General features: G+C 40.2%; 1 protein-coding gene and 1 pseudogene across 13 annotated transcripts; one reads left to right on the top strand and one right to left on the bottom strand.

Moving 5' to 3' along the window:
- The first annotated feature begins 234 nt into the window (after positions 1–234).
- Positions 235–15365, top strand: ZNF283 (zinc finger protein 283). 13 transcript variants are annotated; one of them, XM_042918809.1, is made up of 7 exons: positions 235–439; positions 1145–1196; positions 4496–4593; positions 5620–5707; positions 6171–6317; positions 7526–7652; positions 13570–15365. In XM_042918809.1, exons 5-7 carry the CDS (start codon positions 6315–6317, stop codon positions 15234–15236), a joined length of 1797 nt encoding a protein of 598 aa, XP_042774743.1. In that variant the 5' UTR covers positions 235–439; positions 1145–1196; positions 4496–4593; positions 5620–5707; positions 6171–6314; the 3' UTR covers positions 15237–15365. The 13 variants fall into 13 exon arrangements, with proteins under 13 accessions (XP_042774743.1, XP_042774734.1, XP_042774738.1 ...); XM_042918800.1 differs by lacking the exon at positions 6171–6317 and having other exon boundaries at positions 235–355; XM_042918804.1 differs by lacking the exon at positions 6171–6317 and having other exon boundaries at positions 235–355; positions 1142–1196.
- On the bottom strand, positions 10108–10265 carry LOC122209249 (annotated as a pseudogene).
- Positions 15366–15592: the final 227 nt, after the last annotated feature.

The following is a 15592-nucleotide window of genomic DNA, read 5'->3' as shown; positions in this document are numbered from 1 at the left end:
CTCAGTCACATCGAAGATTATTGAGATGTGACGTTCGCCTAGCCGGGACCTACTCGCTGCAGCAAAAACTAGAAGTTCGGGTTGACTTTGGAAAAAGCGCCTTTGCTAGGCGTAGCCGAGTTGCATGCTGGGAGCATTCTAAGGGTCCTGGGTCCCAGCTTCTGAGGATTTGCCCGCCGTGGACTACATTTCCCAAAAGTCTCCGGGCACAGGTCTTCTTCCGGGCGGGGTGAGGCTGCCCGCGGAGAGCTCTTTGGATGGCCCGGTTCTCGCCCTCCGGGGACTTGCCGTCTCTTATTTCCCATAAGCCTGTGGGTCCGTTTCCGGTGTCCTGAAGGTTCTCGGGCTCCGCGCAGTGAGTTGCTCGCGTCGGGGGAAGTAGTCAGCGCCGGGTCAGAAGCCGCAGCCAGTGTGGGGGTGACTTCGGGAAGCGCCCGAGGTGAGGAGGCCCGGTTAGCGGACTGGGTGTGTCGCGTTCGGAGCCTCCAGCCTGTGTGTGCGCTAGCGGCTGAGCAGGATGGTGCGTGGCAGGGCCGGGGTGTGCCTCCGTGATGGTGTATATGCGATTGGGAATGTGTGCCCGGGTGGATGGGGTGCGTGGCCTTGTGGTTTTGCTTTGGCTGTGTGCTCTGGGTTCCCTCTAGACTTTCTTTGGGCCTGCCAAAGTTAAATGCCCGCAAGAAAAGGGGTCCTACCCTAAGCCCTAGAGGGAACGTTTCACGCCAAGAAGGCATAGGGCTAGTCTTGGGATGGGAATCGTACATCCGGAAGTGGCCTCGTGACATGCTTCTAGGAAGACGTGATGGGGGAGGCCCCAGAGGTAAGGTTCGTAGAAGGGGCGCGCGTCTCGGAGCTCCTTGGGAGCCAGCTACATGTTTCAGAGCAGCCAGACCTTCGTGCCCAGCAGTTGCTGTCAACTCAGGGACAGGTTGCAACGTTCCTTCCTTTCAATTCCGTTGGGTTTTGTGTGGCTGAAGGTGAATACGGCTCTAGGCGGTGTTTCGGTTTTCCTTTTTTTTTTTTTTTTTTTGTTTTAGTTAGGTCTGTGCTCCAAGAAATGCTGGTGTCTCATGAGTCTTTCGGTGTCCCCCTCCCGCACCCCCACCCCCACCCCCACTCCCACTGCTGCCGGGTTTCTAAGAAGGATCCTGAGGAGGAGGGAAGAATTGTTGCATATTTTGAAGTCAAGGATCAGGGTGAGTTTGTGTTTCTTTCTTATTCACACAGTTACTTTCGTTTTTAGATCATGAGAATATTTGCTTTCTTGGCCTGAAATATCACTAGTAGTGACTATCCTGGGTTTTCCTCCTGATGAATGACCTACCCTGCTCATGCATCCCTCTTCTTAGTCGCCCCTTATTGACCTTACTCTCAATTAATAGCCAGCTATTCAAGTTTGAAAAAGTGACCAGATGCTCAAATGATCTAGTAGAGGAAATCTTAACCTGAGGTTTTGTCCCATTTATAATTGCCAGATGATCACAAATCTCTTGGATTTGAGACCAAATTTTTATAAATATTTGTAAATTTCTTCTTTTAGTGGGCAAAAATGTCTATAATTTCATGAGATTGTCGAATGTACGTGACCCAAAAAAGATCCAGCTCCATTGGTCCGGGATTAGGATTTAATAGCTGGGAAGGAGATTTTACAAGATTAGTGTCCAGTGATATGGAAACAGTGAAGTAAATTGCAGTTGTCTCCTGTAATGGAATAATGTGTACTTGATAAAAATTATGTTTATAAAGAATCAGAAGGAAAATGTAAGTAATAAAATATTAAGTAATAGTTATAAACAAAAGTCCACAAGAATATTGTGAGTTCTATATGAATCCCATTCAGTAAGAGTTATGGGAGACATTATTCTCAAAAAATTTTTTTAATGTTTATTTTATTTTTGAGACACAGAGCACGAGTGGGGGAGGGGCAGAGAGAGAGGGAGACACTGATTCCACAGCAGACTGCAGGCTCCGAGCTGACAGCACAGAGCCCTACACGGGGCTCGAACCCACAAACTGCGAGATCAGGACCTGAGCTGAAGTCGGATGCTTAACCAACTGAGCCACCCAGGTGCCCCTGAAAGACATTTTTCAAGGATTGTCTCCAAAATGTTTTAATTGACCACAGTGAACAGGTGGAGGGGTGTAGCCACACTTGTTGAGCATCTGTTCTGTACCAAATATTATTCTATTTATGTGCATATATTTCCTTCCTCAGACTTTGAAGGTGACTTAACGTAATTGGTGTGTTGGTTTCGGGGGAACCTTGATAGTGAAAGTGTCTCAGTGTAGGGGTCAGCTCCAGCTCCAGCACGTTCAACAGCTGGTCAGTGTACTTTGTTTCTGGCCCACTGATCTTCAGGGTTGGCTCTGTTTTTTGCAGTTTTCTTAATGACTGAAATATGCCCCTTCCCTATCATTCAGTTTTTTACATTTGGAAATATCTTTATATTTCTGGTTATGGAATTAATGCAGGTTTATTGCAAAAAAAATTCAACAATCCAGGGAACATAGAGAAGGAGTTAGAATTACATCCTCTAGAGGTAATCATTCTTTAAAAAAATTTTTTTAACGTTTTATTTATTTTTGAGAGAGAGACAGAGTGTAATCAAGGAAAGGACAGAGAGAGAGAGGGAGACACAGAATCCGAAGCAGGCTCCAGGCTGTGAGCTGTCAGCACAGAGCCCGATGCGGGGCTCAAACTCACAAACCGTAAGATCATGCCCTAGCCGATGTCGGACGCTTAACTGACTGAGCCACCCAGGCACCCCTAGAGTTAATCATTCTTAATATTTTGGTGCATTTCTGTTAAAAATTTTTTTTTCCTGTGAGCCTATGTGTCTGGTTTTGTTTCTGCTGAATAAGATAACAGTAATTGGTGATACAACTGAATTGAAGACTCTCTAGCTTTTATTTTGATGAAGAAGTCCAACCCACGTGTGGGTTTTGTTTTACTCTTGAATGTGCAGGAAGAAGAGAGAAGTGTTAGTGATTTCTTCTTTATTTAAAAACCTGAAGTATTCACAGCTTTTGGGAATGTAAACACCATTTAAAAGTTAATTACAAGAGCCTCAAAGACAGACTTTCAGAATTAGATTATTTTAAAGGTTATTTCCACAGAAAATAGTGATAATTTGCAGTGTCTGTTCTGTCTTATAAAAACCTATTTTACAAATAATATTTCCAAGGACAGATATTAATAACAGAAGGTAGAATAAGAAGGTTATAGTTATGGACATTTAATAAACCACCAATTTGCACAGAACAAGATCACACCTCTGGTTAATGTTCTCCTCTTGACATCTAAGTGGGTTGTATTTTCTGAGCCAGCTTTATGATGTTGAGTCCTGTCTCTATCTGCAGCTTCTGGGAGTGGGGGATATCTCCTCTGTGTCTTTCTGAGAACCTGTTGTGCTTATGTTGTTATTTAGGAAGAATAGTGGGCTTAAGGCTGGACTGTGAAACTTTAGTTTACTTTGTAAGAAAACACACCTGAGAAGCATGGATTTTATTATGAAAATATGGAAAGGGTCATTAACTTTTCTTATTATAACAGAATAAGGGACAGTAATCTCCATTTTCAGTAATAATGGCTAAAACTTAGGTTAAGTAATTACCGTACACTAGTTTTTTTTTTTGTTTGTTTCTTTTTTTAACATTTATTTATTTTTGAGATAGAGAGAGACAGAGCTCGAGTGGGGGAGGGACAGAGAAAGAAGGAGACACAGAATGTGAAGCAGCCTTCAGGCTCTGAGGTGGGGCTCAAACTCATGGACTGTGAGATCATGACCTGAGCTGAAGTCGGACGCTGTATTTATTACCTGAGCCATCTAGGCACCCCAGTATTTTTTTTTTTTTTTTTTGTAATTTAAGAAATCTCTGCACTCCACATGGGGCTCAGACTCACGACCCTGAAATCAAGAGCCTTATGCTCCTCCGAATGAACCAGCCAGATGCCCCTATCGTACACCAGTATTATATGTGGATTTTCTTACTTAATCTTCAGTGCAGCCCTCTGTAGCAGACAGTGTTCCTATCCTTCTCTTATTCTTTTATTGACGAGGAAATAGAAGTGTTGAGAAATTGGTCACTGTCGAGCCCAGATTCACATCCTCAAAGTCGACACCAGAGCCTTTATCTTAATTTCAGATGGACTTCCCACATTGTGTATCCTTTACAAACCTGCCTGTATCACCAAGGAATTGATTATGTGTGTCTTTCTTCAATTAATATGGTCTAATACCACCAAACTAATGAGGGCACAGCAGGCCACAGTTGAGCAAACCTTTTGCTTACTGTTAGGTAGTTTCTAATTCTTGGTTATCTCATAAATGATTTTTGGTTGAATATTCTTGTGTATACATCTGTACTTCTCTAGCTATTTAAGGACACGTTTCCATAAGGGAATTTTGGGTTAAAATTTGTCCCAAATCTAAGACCCTGAGATAGGACTTGGGTAGTGATACAGTAACTGAAAGACATGGTTGTTGCCTTTAAGACAAGGAAGACTAAATTTACATCGGAATGAAGTTAAGGCTGCCAGCAACAAAGGCCAAGAAACAACTCAGGTAACCTGTCTTGGAAACTCATAGGAAGGTAATTACAGGCAATACTGTTGGGTCACGACTGGTTTTGCAGAGGCAAATAGAATTTGTCCTGCGTGTTGGGATACCCTGTAGTTTGTATCCTACGAATGTTAGTTGCTAAGTGAGACCAGTAGGATCAGTTCAGCAATTATCAGGAAAGTATCCTGTCTAAAAAGACAAGTTTAGATATAAAATCAACCCATGTGTCAGAAGACATGAAGAGAAGCAGGATTGAGATCTCATCAATATATCCATGACATTTCTTGGGGGAATTTCAGCCACTTTTTTTCTAGGCAAAACGGGAGTGTATGTAGAAATTATATGGTTAGTATAATGCATGGCCATGGCTACAACAGTTATGCAGAATACTTAAACAAAAAGAACATTATGACCACAATAAAAAGAAAACCCTTATTGTATATAGATGTATAACTTTCTAAACACTTTTTTTTCCTAAACACTTTTTTCATCTGTGGACATGTGATTGTCAGTCTTTTCTATATTGTTATACACATACAATTTATAAATATAATCATACTATACATCCTGCAAGCTGTATTTTCTATTGACAGTATATTTTGATTATTTTCCCCGACTTAGCTTAGTTTCTCGTATTCTGTTGCGTGTATGTTCTGAACGCGTTAAGAGGTCAGCTTTTTGGGCTCAGGCAGTTGTACATCCTGTCCACCCCTGTGTCTTGACCAACCTTCTTGAGCCCCGAGCCCATGAAAGATGTTCTCACTTGGACTGTGTTCCTCTTTGTCAGCTCGGAGAGGCAGAATGGTGGGAGGGAGATCTGGTCTGGGAAGGACCGGTGGTCCAGCCTCAGTCTCATATCAGCATCCCCAATATCAGGCACTGCCAGAAACCTTCCTACTGAAGGACCTTCGGGTTTGAGGGGAGAGTTTAGACTTCAAAGATGGTGTGGGAGTGTGGGGGGTAGGAGGAGGAATGGCAGAGGTAGAAGTTTATATTAGCTTAAGTCAGGATGGGATCACTTCACATCTGGTCTAAAGCTTTTTTTTCCCCTCCCCAGCTCTGACTTTTCTGGATTCTGTGCTTCACCAATAGAGGAACCCCATGGATTATTAATTAGTTCTTGCAATTCTAGAACCATGACTGATGTAAGTTGGTTATTTCTCTCTCCTTGAAATACTGTGATTTTTAGGTCATATGAATCTTTTCCTTAATTATCTGAATGCTTTCTGCATAACAGAACCCTGCTCCTGAACCTGCCTCTCAGTTCCCCCTATTCCAGTAAAGGATAGGGCCAAGTAGCCCAGTGTCCTTCATATGTGCCTTTCCATTCAGTGTTGTCATGGTCATTGAACACATTCAACATCTGTGTGCTCGGTCTTCTATCAAGAGCAGCGAAAGGATGCAATCTTTTGAGGGAAATACTTGAGCTTCTGTCAAAGAATAACTTGAAGAAATGTAGTTAACAGCACACTTTTACTTATATACAAGGAAAACCAGCAGTAGACTGCTATCATCTATTAAAACACCAACGATTTATTTACAAGGGAAGGAAAAACGGGAGAATGAAGACTGTAGACATTTTGAAAACAACAGTTATTCCTTTTTCAGGTTAAGGTGCTGATTGGCTGGCATCTAGGAAAGAAGCCAGTCAGGATACAATGCCCTTAGACAGCTGGATGGTCACCCAAGAGAACAATTTCAGTTGCTTGTGCCTTCTCTGGAAGAGCTTTGGTGTTTACCTAGGACATATCCATGGTAGGCTGTCTTGGGTGGTGCCCTTCGTTATCACTTCTGTCTTTGGTCCACTAGGGCTGTGCCATTTCCCTTATCAGAATTCCTTATTCCCATCTCAGGTCTGTGGTGTGATGAGTCAGTGATGAGGGTCCCATTTGGTCATACAGGCAAACTTGGAACTTCTTCATGGACCTGAGTCTCCCAGAGAGATAAGATTCTTGGGCTCAGCCTCAGTCCCTGTGAGGCTTTGCAAGGCTTTTTGGATGCAGGGGCTTGTGAGTGGGTCTTTCCAGGGAAAGTGTGGTTCCCCAATCAATGAACACCAGTGTCAGAGTCCATTTGGTTGTTGACCAGGATGCACAGATCTTGGTGACACCTGTGTCATATATGATGTGCTCTATTGGCAGTCTCCTGCTTGGGAATGAGGAGGGTGTCAGGTGAGGTGTGGTTGATGGTAACAAGGAGGAAGGTGACTGAGATTTCTAAATACTGGATGATAGTAGATTTCTAGAATTAAGAAAGTCTTTAGAAGTTTTGTTCAACCTAAATGTATAAATATAATGGAGATATTAATTTCATATACCTATATGATGAACTGAATGCAGCTAATAAAAACATGTATTTGTAAGATGTGTAAGAAAAAAATGCTTACATTGTAATCTAATGGAATGGTTTACTTGAGGCTTAATGATAATCTGTAATTTAATAGAAGTCATTTTTCTGAAATAGAGATTTTATAGTGCATTTGGGAAAAAAATTTTCTTATTTGTGTTTTCTGTTCCTTAAAGCCTGAAAGGGAAAAGATGGTGTAGCAGTTTACGTTTATAAAGAATTTACGAGACAGGCACATAGCAGGTTGTATGTATGTTTACATACTCATAAACAACCTCCCCCCCAACACCACTTTTATTTAATAGAAGAGAAACTGGGATTATTTTATATATTACCAGACAAGTCTAGATAGCTTAGTTACCTATCTCACAATATCCAAGAAATTTTTCCTGCTGTAACAGGATTCTTCTAGAATGTGTAACACTCTGCTTTAGTTGTACTAATTTCTTTACTTTTCTCTACCTATATGTATCACAGGCCTCCAGCCTACTTGATTGTTACATTTTCCTCTTCTTGTGGTTTATCCTTCGTAATCCTTTTTCCCCCTCTTAGAAATATTTTCTTAAGTTCTTAAATTTCTTTAATTTCCCAAGTAATGTATGGGTTTTTGGTTTTAGGGCTTGGTGACTTTCAGGGATGTGGCCATCGACTTCTCTCAGGAGGAGTGGGAGTGCCTGGACCCTGCTCAGAGGGACTTGTACGTGGATGTGATGTTGGAGAACTATAGTAACTTGGTCTCATTGGGTAAGGTCATCTGCCTGAAATACTTGAGAATCTTCTCTGCAGCATTGGCTTTCCCTGTGGGAATTATAGGGCTGTCTTTGAAGAAACCAGGTCAATTTCTTCTCCCTGTTCTCAAAGGGACAACTTAATATTTGTTGGACTAGAAATGGGTTCAGCAAGCTCCTTGATCGTCCCATACCTTCACACCTTCCTCTGGCTTTTCCTGTAGTGGCCTCTCTTCTTTACAAGGAGCGGGATTTGCATTATGGGGCATTCAGTTCGTAACCATTGTTTCATGCTGTGTTTAACTTGAACGTGTCTAACGATTATCTGTGTGCTTGCTCCTCAGAATGTGATTGTTAATGTTTGAGGAACCATAGGAAGACCAGAACAGAGTTAGTGAAGGAGAGGATACCAAGAAGTTAGTGAAGGAGATAGGCAGGGCCCAGACGGTAGGCGGTTTTGTTGGTTTGGGGGAGGAATGTGGATTGTTTTCTGAGTGATTAGAAGCCTTTATTTGGTTTACTGGGGTTTTAGCTTTTTTTTTTTTTTTTTTTTTAAGGTCATTTATTTATTTTTGAAAGAGAGTATGTGAGCAAGCGGGGGAAGGGCAAAGAGAGGGAGGGGAGAGGGAGAATCTCAAGTAGGGGTTTGAGACGTGGGGCTTGATCTCACTGAATGGAAATCAAGAGTTGGATGCTCAACCAACTGAGCTACCCAGGTGCCCCGGGGTTAGGTTTTTTATTGTTAAATATTACACACATACCTAACATCAGCTGCTTCTACCAGCTTGTCTTTTTTTTTTTTTTTTTTCCCCCAAATTAATATTTAAATTCTAGTTAGTTAACTTATAGTGTCATAGTGGTTTCAGGAATAGAATTTAGTGATTCATCACTTACATATATAAGTGAATGAATTAATGCATGAAGTATTAAAAAAAGAAATACAGTTGCCAGGTCCTATCCCAGACATGCAGAACAGGGTCTACGTTTACACAAGATCCCTGGGTGATTTTTATACACATCAAAGAAGCACTGCTCTTTGTTAGTTTTTGACCCACATGCAGAGAGTGCAGCTAGAAACAGGGTCCTGATGTACTCCGACTTTCAAAAGAGCCCCTTCACTTTATGTGGTGGAGGATTGAATAAACAATTCATTTCACACTAAGCGAACACATTCCTTTCAACATGTTGGAAGCTGAAAGTTGCGATCTGTGAACCTTGTATTTTACAAAGTTAAACTCTACACCGAATTCAATCCTAAAAATGTCTCCTGAAACTTCTTTTCCTGTTAGCAAAATAACAATAGTAACTCTGACAATATTAACACTTAACACTGTGCTAACCATACGCCAGGCTGTGTTGTTTTCTCTTTTTTAAGTTTATTTATTTTGAGAGAGAGCACATGTGCATGTGAGAGCTCGGGAGGGACAGAGAGAGAGGGAGAGAATCCCAAGGAGGCTCCATGCTGTCAGTGCAGAGCCTGACGTGGGGCTCGATCCCACAAACTGTTGAGATCATGACCTGAGCCAAAATCAAGAGTCAGCTGCTTGACCAACTGAGCCACCCAGGCGCCCCAAACCAGGCTGTGTTCTAAGCAGAGCAAGTACATTAGCTTAATTAACTTTCACAACATCCCCATGAGGCAAGTATTGTTTTTATCCCCTTTTAATGGATGAGAATACAGAGACACATATAGTGTAAGTGACTTCCCGGGGTCACACAGCCGGTGGGAGAAGGTTGCAGCAATTGAGCCTGCAAGGAAGTCTGGCTCATGAGCCTATATTCTTGACCCTCGAATATGCATTTAAAAAATATCCTTTGTGGTGAAATGGGAAATATTCATTAAACTCTTCTGCTGTATACCCAAGTGTGGTACGCGCCTTGAGGAAAACCAGTTGTGCAGGTGTTTGAATTGTGAGTTAAACTGGCTGTTCTTTTCATGGGACACCACTTTGTTTTTGAAAGAATGCCTAACAGATGAACTATTATACTATTATTGAGACTTAGGTAGTTAGAAAAATGTTCTCACAAGGGAGCCCGCCACTTCAAAGACAAGTAACAGTATTTTTTGCCAGTGATAGAATTCAGACTTTGAAGTAAAACTTAGAATTGTGTGAAACTTACATCTACCATTTTGAGCTTTTACAACTTCCCAATACATAAACATTTTTCTGATGAGATAGAAGGTAATATTAACACATGATTTTGTAAATATTATGTAATGAGATATGTGAACATTTCGAAGATCTGCATAACTCCACGAGCCACCATTTTTCACATGACCAGTGCACGATATTACAAAATTATGCCCGGATAAAAGATCATTCAAAGTGCGGTGGATTTTAAGGTAACTTAATATGAAAAGTTCATGGGTATATTTGCATATTTCACCTTGCAACTGACCTTTATGAAACTATCCCTTCTCAAGTTTTACTGTAGCATCAAATAGTAACATACCCACAGTATCAAAGAATAGCAGTTGCATATACGTGGGAGGCTCGATTTCCTTCGTATACTTCAGTCACAATAGCATATTGCCATAGAGTGAATGCAGAAGCAGATATGAGAATCCGGTTGACTTCTGTTAAGCCATATATTACACTTGATCTTAGCCAAAAGGCCGAGAAGCGATGTTAAGCCATATATTGAAGAGAGTCACAAAAAATTAAGATAATACTTATTTTTTTGTTTTAGAAAATACAACTTTTATAAATTTATTGTATTGACAGAGAATGATTCGTTATTTTCAAGTGAATTAATATCTTTAATTTTTCCATTTTAATTTCTAATATGGTAAATATTGGAAAATCTAACTTGCACAACAAACAAAAGCTCTTTTGAGCCCTCAGTGATTTTTTTTTAACATTCATTTATTTTTAAGTGTTTTTATTTTATTTTTTTGAGGTGGGGGGAGCAAATGTGTGAGGCAGAGGGGGAGAGAGAGACAGAGAGAGAGAGAGAGAGAGAGAGAAAATCCCATGCAGGCTCTGCACTGTCAGTACGGTGCCAGAAGTGGGGCTCATTCTCACCTGATGCAGAACTCAAACTCACGAACTGTGAGATCATGACCTGAGTGGAAATCGGATGCTTAACCGACTGAGGCATTCAGGTGCCCCGGTTTTTTTTTTTAACATTTAAAAAGTAGTTAAATCTCTTTTCATTTACTAATATTGTTAAGCCTTCCTTACCAAGTCATTGTAATATAAGCTCTTGAATGGCAGTTCAGATTGGTTGAACTAAATTCAAGTTTACTGAACTATCTATTGATGCTAAGCTATACAAAAGTGCATTGCATTTAGTTTATATTTGGCCATCTCAAGGTAGTTGTAAGATTAGATTGGTCAGTTTAAATTCTGTGACTTCCTTTTGGATGTACACACAGTTCTTATACCCAAATGTTCATGGATACAAAGAAATAAAACATCGTTAAGTAAAGCAGCAATAGTTACTACAGTTTATCTATGACCAGTTAAACATCATTAAAATTACTTCCCACAGACATATCCCACAGTACTCCTCTACCCTTTAATAAGTCACCTAAGATATCATAAAATCACCATTACACAAAAATACTAACCTTGTATATTTTGTATTGCAAATACACTTATGCATGAGCAAGCAAAGAATTCACCAATAATTAAGAGTATAAGGGGTTCTGAGACCAAGTTTGAGGACTACTGCACCAGATGATGAGTCTTTCACTATATGGGCTTTGTGAGGCCTCAGATGAATGCCTCTTTCCACTCAGTCTGGGTTGGTACTCCAAGTACCTTGTGGAGAGTCACTGTATGGGTGCACAAATTAATATTTAGTTACAGATTCATGGCTCCTTTACTTGCTAAACCATGAGCTACAAATTCCAGCTGCCTTAGCAGTCCTGAACTCAGACACCAGTATCCTTTGCCCAGTGAAACCACTGCTGTATATTTGGACTTCATTTTCCTGTACCTTATTTTGGAGGACGCAGCCAGGCAGAAAGGGTGAATATAAAGTTCTCCTAAGAATTGTCTCTAAAAGTTTTTCAGCCCTGTGTCTGGTACACTGTTTGTTTTTTTAATTTTTTTAAACGTTTATTTATTTTTGAGAGACAGAGCACGAGGAGGGGGAGGGGCAGAGAGAGAGGGAGACAGGGAATCTGAAGCAGGCTCCAGGCCCTGAGCTGTCAGCACAGAGCCCGACGTGGGGCTCGAACCCACGAACCGTGAGATCGTGACCCGAGCCGAAGTCAGTTGCTTAACCGACGGAGCCACCCAGGCGCCCCATCTAGTATACTGCTTTATAGCTTTAGAGCTGTTTATAGTGTGAGAGTAAGTCTAATGCCAGATTTTTCTTCATGGCTGGGGCTGGAAATCTCTCATCTTCATTTTGAAGAATACTTTGTGCTTTATATAGAACTTTAGGTTGAAAGCTTTCTTTCTTTCAGCCATTAAAGATATCATTCCATTGTCTTGTAGCTTCCATTGTTACAGATGTGAAGTCAGCCTCAATTCTTATAGTTGTTCTCTAACTTTAATGTCCCCCCTTTGCCTCCTTTTATTATTTTTCCTTTATTTTCAGTTTTCAACTGTTTGATTATGATGCTCCCAGTTGTTGCTTTTCTTTGTATTTATTCTGCTTGCAGTTTGCTAAAAAGTAGATTGCTTATTTATACATTTCATACATTTTAAGAATATGGCAATAATAATCTTTTCAAGTACTTATTTGGCTCCTTCTGGAACTGCTGTTGTCTGAAGTTGGATTGTTTAATATTGTTGCACAGGTCTGACTCTATTTTTTTTCCCCCATCCTTTTTCTCTTTGCATTTCAGTTTGGGTTTTTTAGTTGTAGAATTTTCCATTTTATAATTTTAGAGTTTGTGTTTCTTTGCTGAAATTTCCCATCTGTTCTCTATCTTTTCTTCCAGAATCTGTAAAATATAATTCAATGGCCTTGCCTGCTGATTCTAATATCTACGTCAGCTGTTCTTTGTCTCTTTTGTGTTTTTTGGGGGGGCTGGGGGTGTGATTTTAGGTCACACTGTCCCTGTTCCTCACCTACCACATAAATTTTCATTGTGTGCCAGACATTTTGAAGAACAGTAAAGAATAGATCCCTGCCTGTTTCTCAAATCAGCTATTTAGGGGGAGGGGCTGATAACTCAGATCCCCCCAGGCTTAGAGCTGAGCTGGGACTGGGTCATAGCTTCATTAGTTTCAGTTTATTTCTGGTTTCAAATTAGATTGAAAAATTGTTCTTTGCTCTAAACTTCCTGCATGACCACTGATGTGCTTATCTCTCTGATTGTATCAGGATTTGAGCCAAGTGGAAGTTCTATTACAGTTCTGGTTGGTTTTGTTTCACATGTTTCACCTCCAGTAGAGCCTTGGAACTTAGTAGTTTTGTCTGCTTTTATCCCAACACCAATCCCTCAGAAAAATTCCTGTGGAGTATTATGTAGCTTAGTGTTTTGTTTTTTTAAGTGTAGTTGACATACAATATTAGTTTCCGGTGTGCTTGATTTTCTAGATTCCAGTTGATGATGCCAACCCGCCATAGTTGTGAAAAAGTTCAGCCGAACCACCCCTGTGCACATAAGGGCTTGCTGGATGGAAAGGCATTTTGTGTAAGGGGTCATCCACACAGGAAGATAAGGAACTTGTTAAAATGATCTTTGAGGAATCCTCCAGAAAACTGTCAGATCAGAACATTAAGAACATAAGAGCTGAAAAGTCAAAACTGAGATTGTTGTTCCAACGGGGTAGACACTTGATGCTTAGGAGTGAGCTCAGGAAGTCTTATAATCCAGTTCTTTTATGGGTATTCTTTCTTTCTTTCGTTTTTTGTTTTTTTTTTTTTATGGGTATTATTTCTAATTTGCCTTGTATTTCTATTGAGGGTTTTTTAAATTTTTTTCTGGTAAATGAAATAAAATATGTGGTTTTCTTGTTTTCTTTCAGATTTGGAGTCAACATATGCAACCAAAAATAAAATTTCAGAAAAAGACATTTTTGAAATACATTTTTCCCAATGGGAGAGGACGGAAAGAAGTAAAACTCTTGGCCTTGAGGCATTCATTTTCAAAAATAATTCGAAGTGCAAAAGCAAATTGGAGGGGCTACAGGGACATCAAGAGGCATACTTTAGTCAAATGATAATTAGCTATGAAAAAATGCCCACTTACAGAAAAAGCAAATCTTTTAGTGCACATCAAAGAATTCATAATAGAGAGAAACGCTATATTTGTAAGGAATGTGGGAAGGCTTGTAGTCATGGGTCAAAACTTGTTCAACATGAGAGAACTCATACGACTGAAAAACACTTTGAATGTAGTGAATGTGGGAAGGACTTTTTTAGTGCCTATCAACTTACTGTGCATCAGAGATTTCATACTGGTGAGAAACCCTACGAATGTAAGGAATGTGGGAAGACCTTTAGTTGGGGATCTAGTCTTGTTAAACATGAAAGAATCCATACTGGTGAGAAACCCTATGAATGTAAAGAATGTGGGAAGGCTTTCAGTCGTGGCTACCACCTCACTCAACATCAGAAAATTCATATTGGTGTGAAATCTTACAAATGTAAGGAATGTGGGAAGGCCTTTTTTTGGGGCTCAAGCCTTGCTAAACATGAGATAATTCATACAGGTGAGAAACCTTATAAATGTAAAGAATGTGGGAAGGCCTTCAGTCGTGGTTATCAACTTACTCAGCATCAGAAAATTCATACTGGCAAGAAGCCTTATGAATGTAAAGTATGTGGAAAGGCTTTTTGTTGGGGCTATCAACTTACTCGACATCAGGTATTTCATACTGGCAAGAAACCCTATGAATGTAAGGAATGTGGGAAGACCTTTAATTGTGGCTCAAGTCTTATTCAACATGAGAGAATCCATACTGGCGAGAAACCTTATGGATGTAAAGAATGTGGGAAGGCCTTCAGTCGTGGCTATCACCTCACTCAACATCAGAAAATCCATACTGGTGAAAAACCTTTTGAATGTAAGGAATGTGGGAAGGCTTTTAGTTGGGGTTCAAGCCTTGTTAAACATGAGAGAATCCATACTGGTGAGAAGTCCTATGAATGTAAAGAATGTGGGAAGGCCTTTGGTAGTAGCTATCAACTTACTCGACATCAGATATTTCATACTGGTGAGAAGCCCTATGAATGTAAGGAATGTGGGAAGACCTTTAATTGCGGCTCAAGTCTTGTTCAACATGAGAGAATCCATACTGGCGAGAAACCTTATGAATGTAAAGAATGTGGGAAGGCCTTCAGTCGTGGCTATCACCTCACTCAACATCAGAAAATCCATACTGGTGAGAAACCTTTTAAGTGTAAGGAATGTGGGAAGGCCTTTAGTTGGGCTTCAAGCCTTGTTAAACATGAGAGAATCCATACTGGTGAGAAGTCCTATGAATGTAAGCAATGTGGGAAGGCCTTTGGTAGTGGCTATCAACTTACTGTTCATCAGAGATTTCATGCTGGTGAGAACCCTTATCAATGTAAGGAATTTGGGAAGACCTTTGTTAATGGCTCAAACCTTGTTCAACATGAGAGAACTCATAGTAATGATAAACCTTATGAATATAAAGAATGTGGGGAAGCCTTTATGTGGACAACTTAAATGAGACAATTGATACTGATGAAACTTCATGATTGAAGAGATGTGAACACATTTTTTATGTGTACGAACAATACAAGGAGAATCTTACTCTTGAGAAAACTTATAAATGCAGCGAATGTGTAAAACCTTTACCTGTGTGTGGACAGTTTACTTGATATATCAGAAAATTCATACTAGTGAGAAATGCTTTGAATATAAGGAATATGAAAAGGCCTTTAGGATTTTGTACAATCTTATTGAACATCAATTTATACTGATGTGAAACCATTCAAATGTAAGGAACGTGTGAAGATCTTTATTCTTGGCACAAAGTCTGGTAAACATTGGAGAATTCATACTCGTTAGAAACACTTTAA

This window comes from Panthera leo, chromosome E2 (assembly GCF_018350215.1).
Source record: "Panthera leo isolate Ple1 chromosome E2, P.leo_Ple1_pat1.1, whole genome shotgun sequence".
In the NCBI taxonomy this organism is placed as follows: Eukaryota; Metazoa; Chordata; class Mammalia; order Carnivora; family Felidae; genus Panthera; species Panthera leo.
Note: the sequence above shows the minus strand (reverse complement) of the source record. Positions and strands in the feature narration are given on the sequence as shown.

Coding starts and splice junctions, on each gene's coding strand:
- ZNF283 (XM_042918808.1), top strand. Junction 7,653..13,569: donor TAGTAACTTGGTCTCATTGG/GTAAGGTCATCT, acceptor GTTTTCTTTCAG/ATTTGGAGTCAACATATGCA.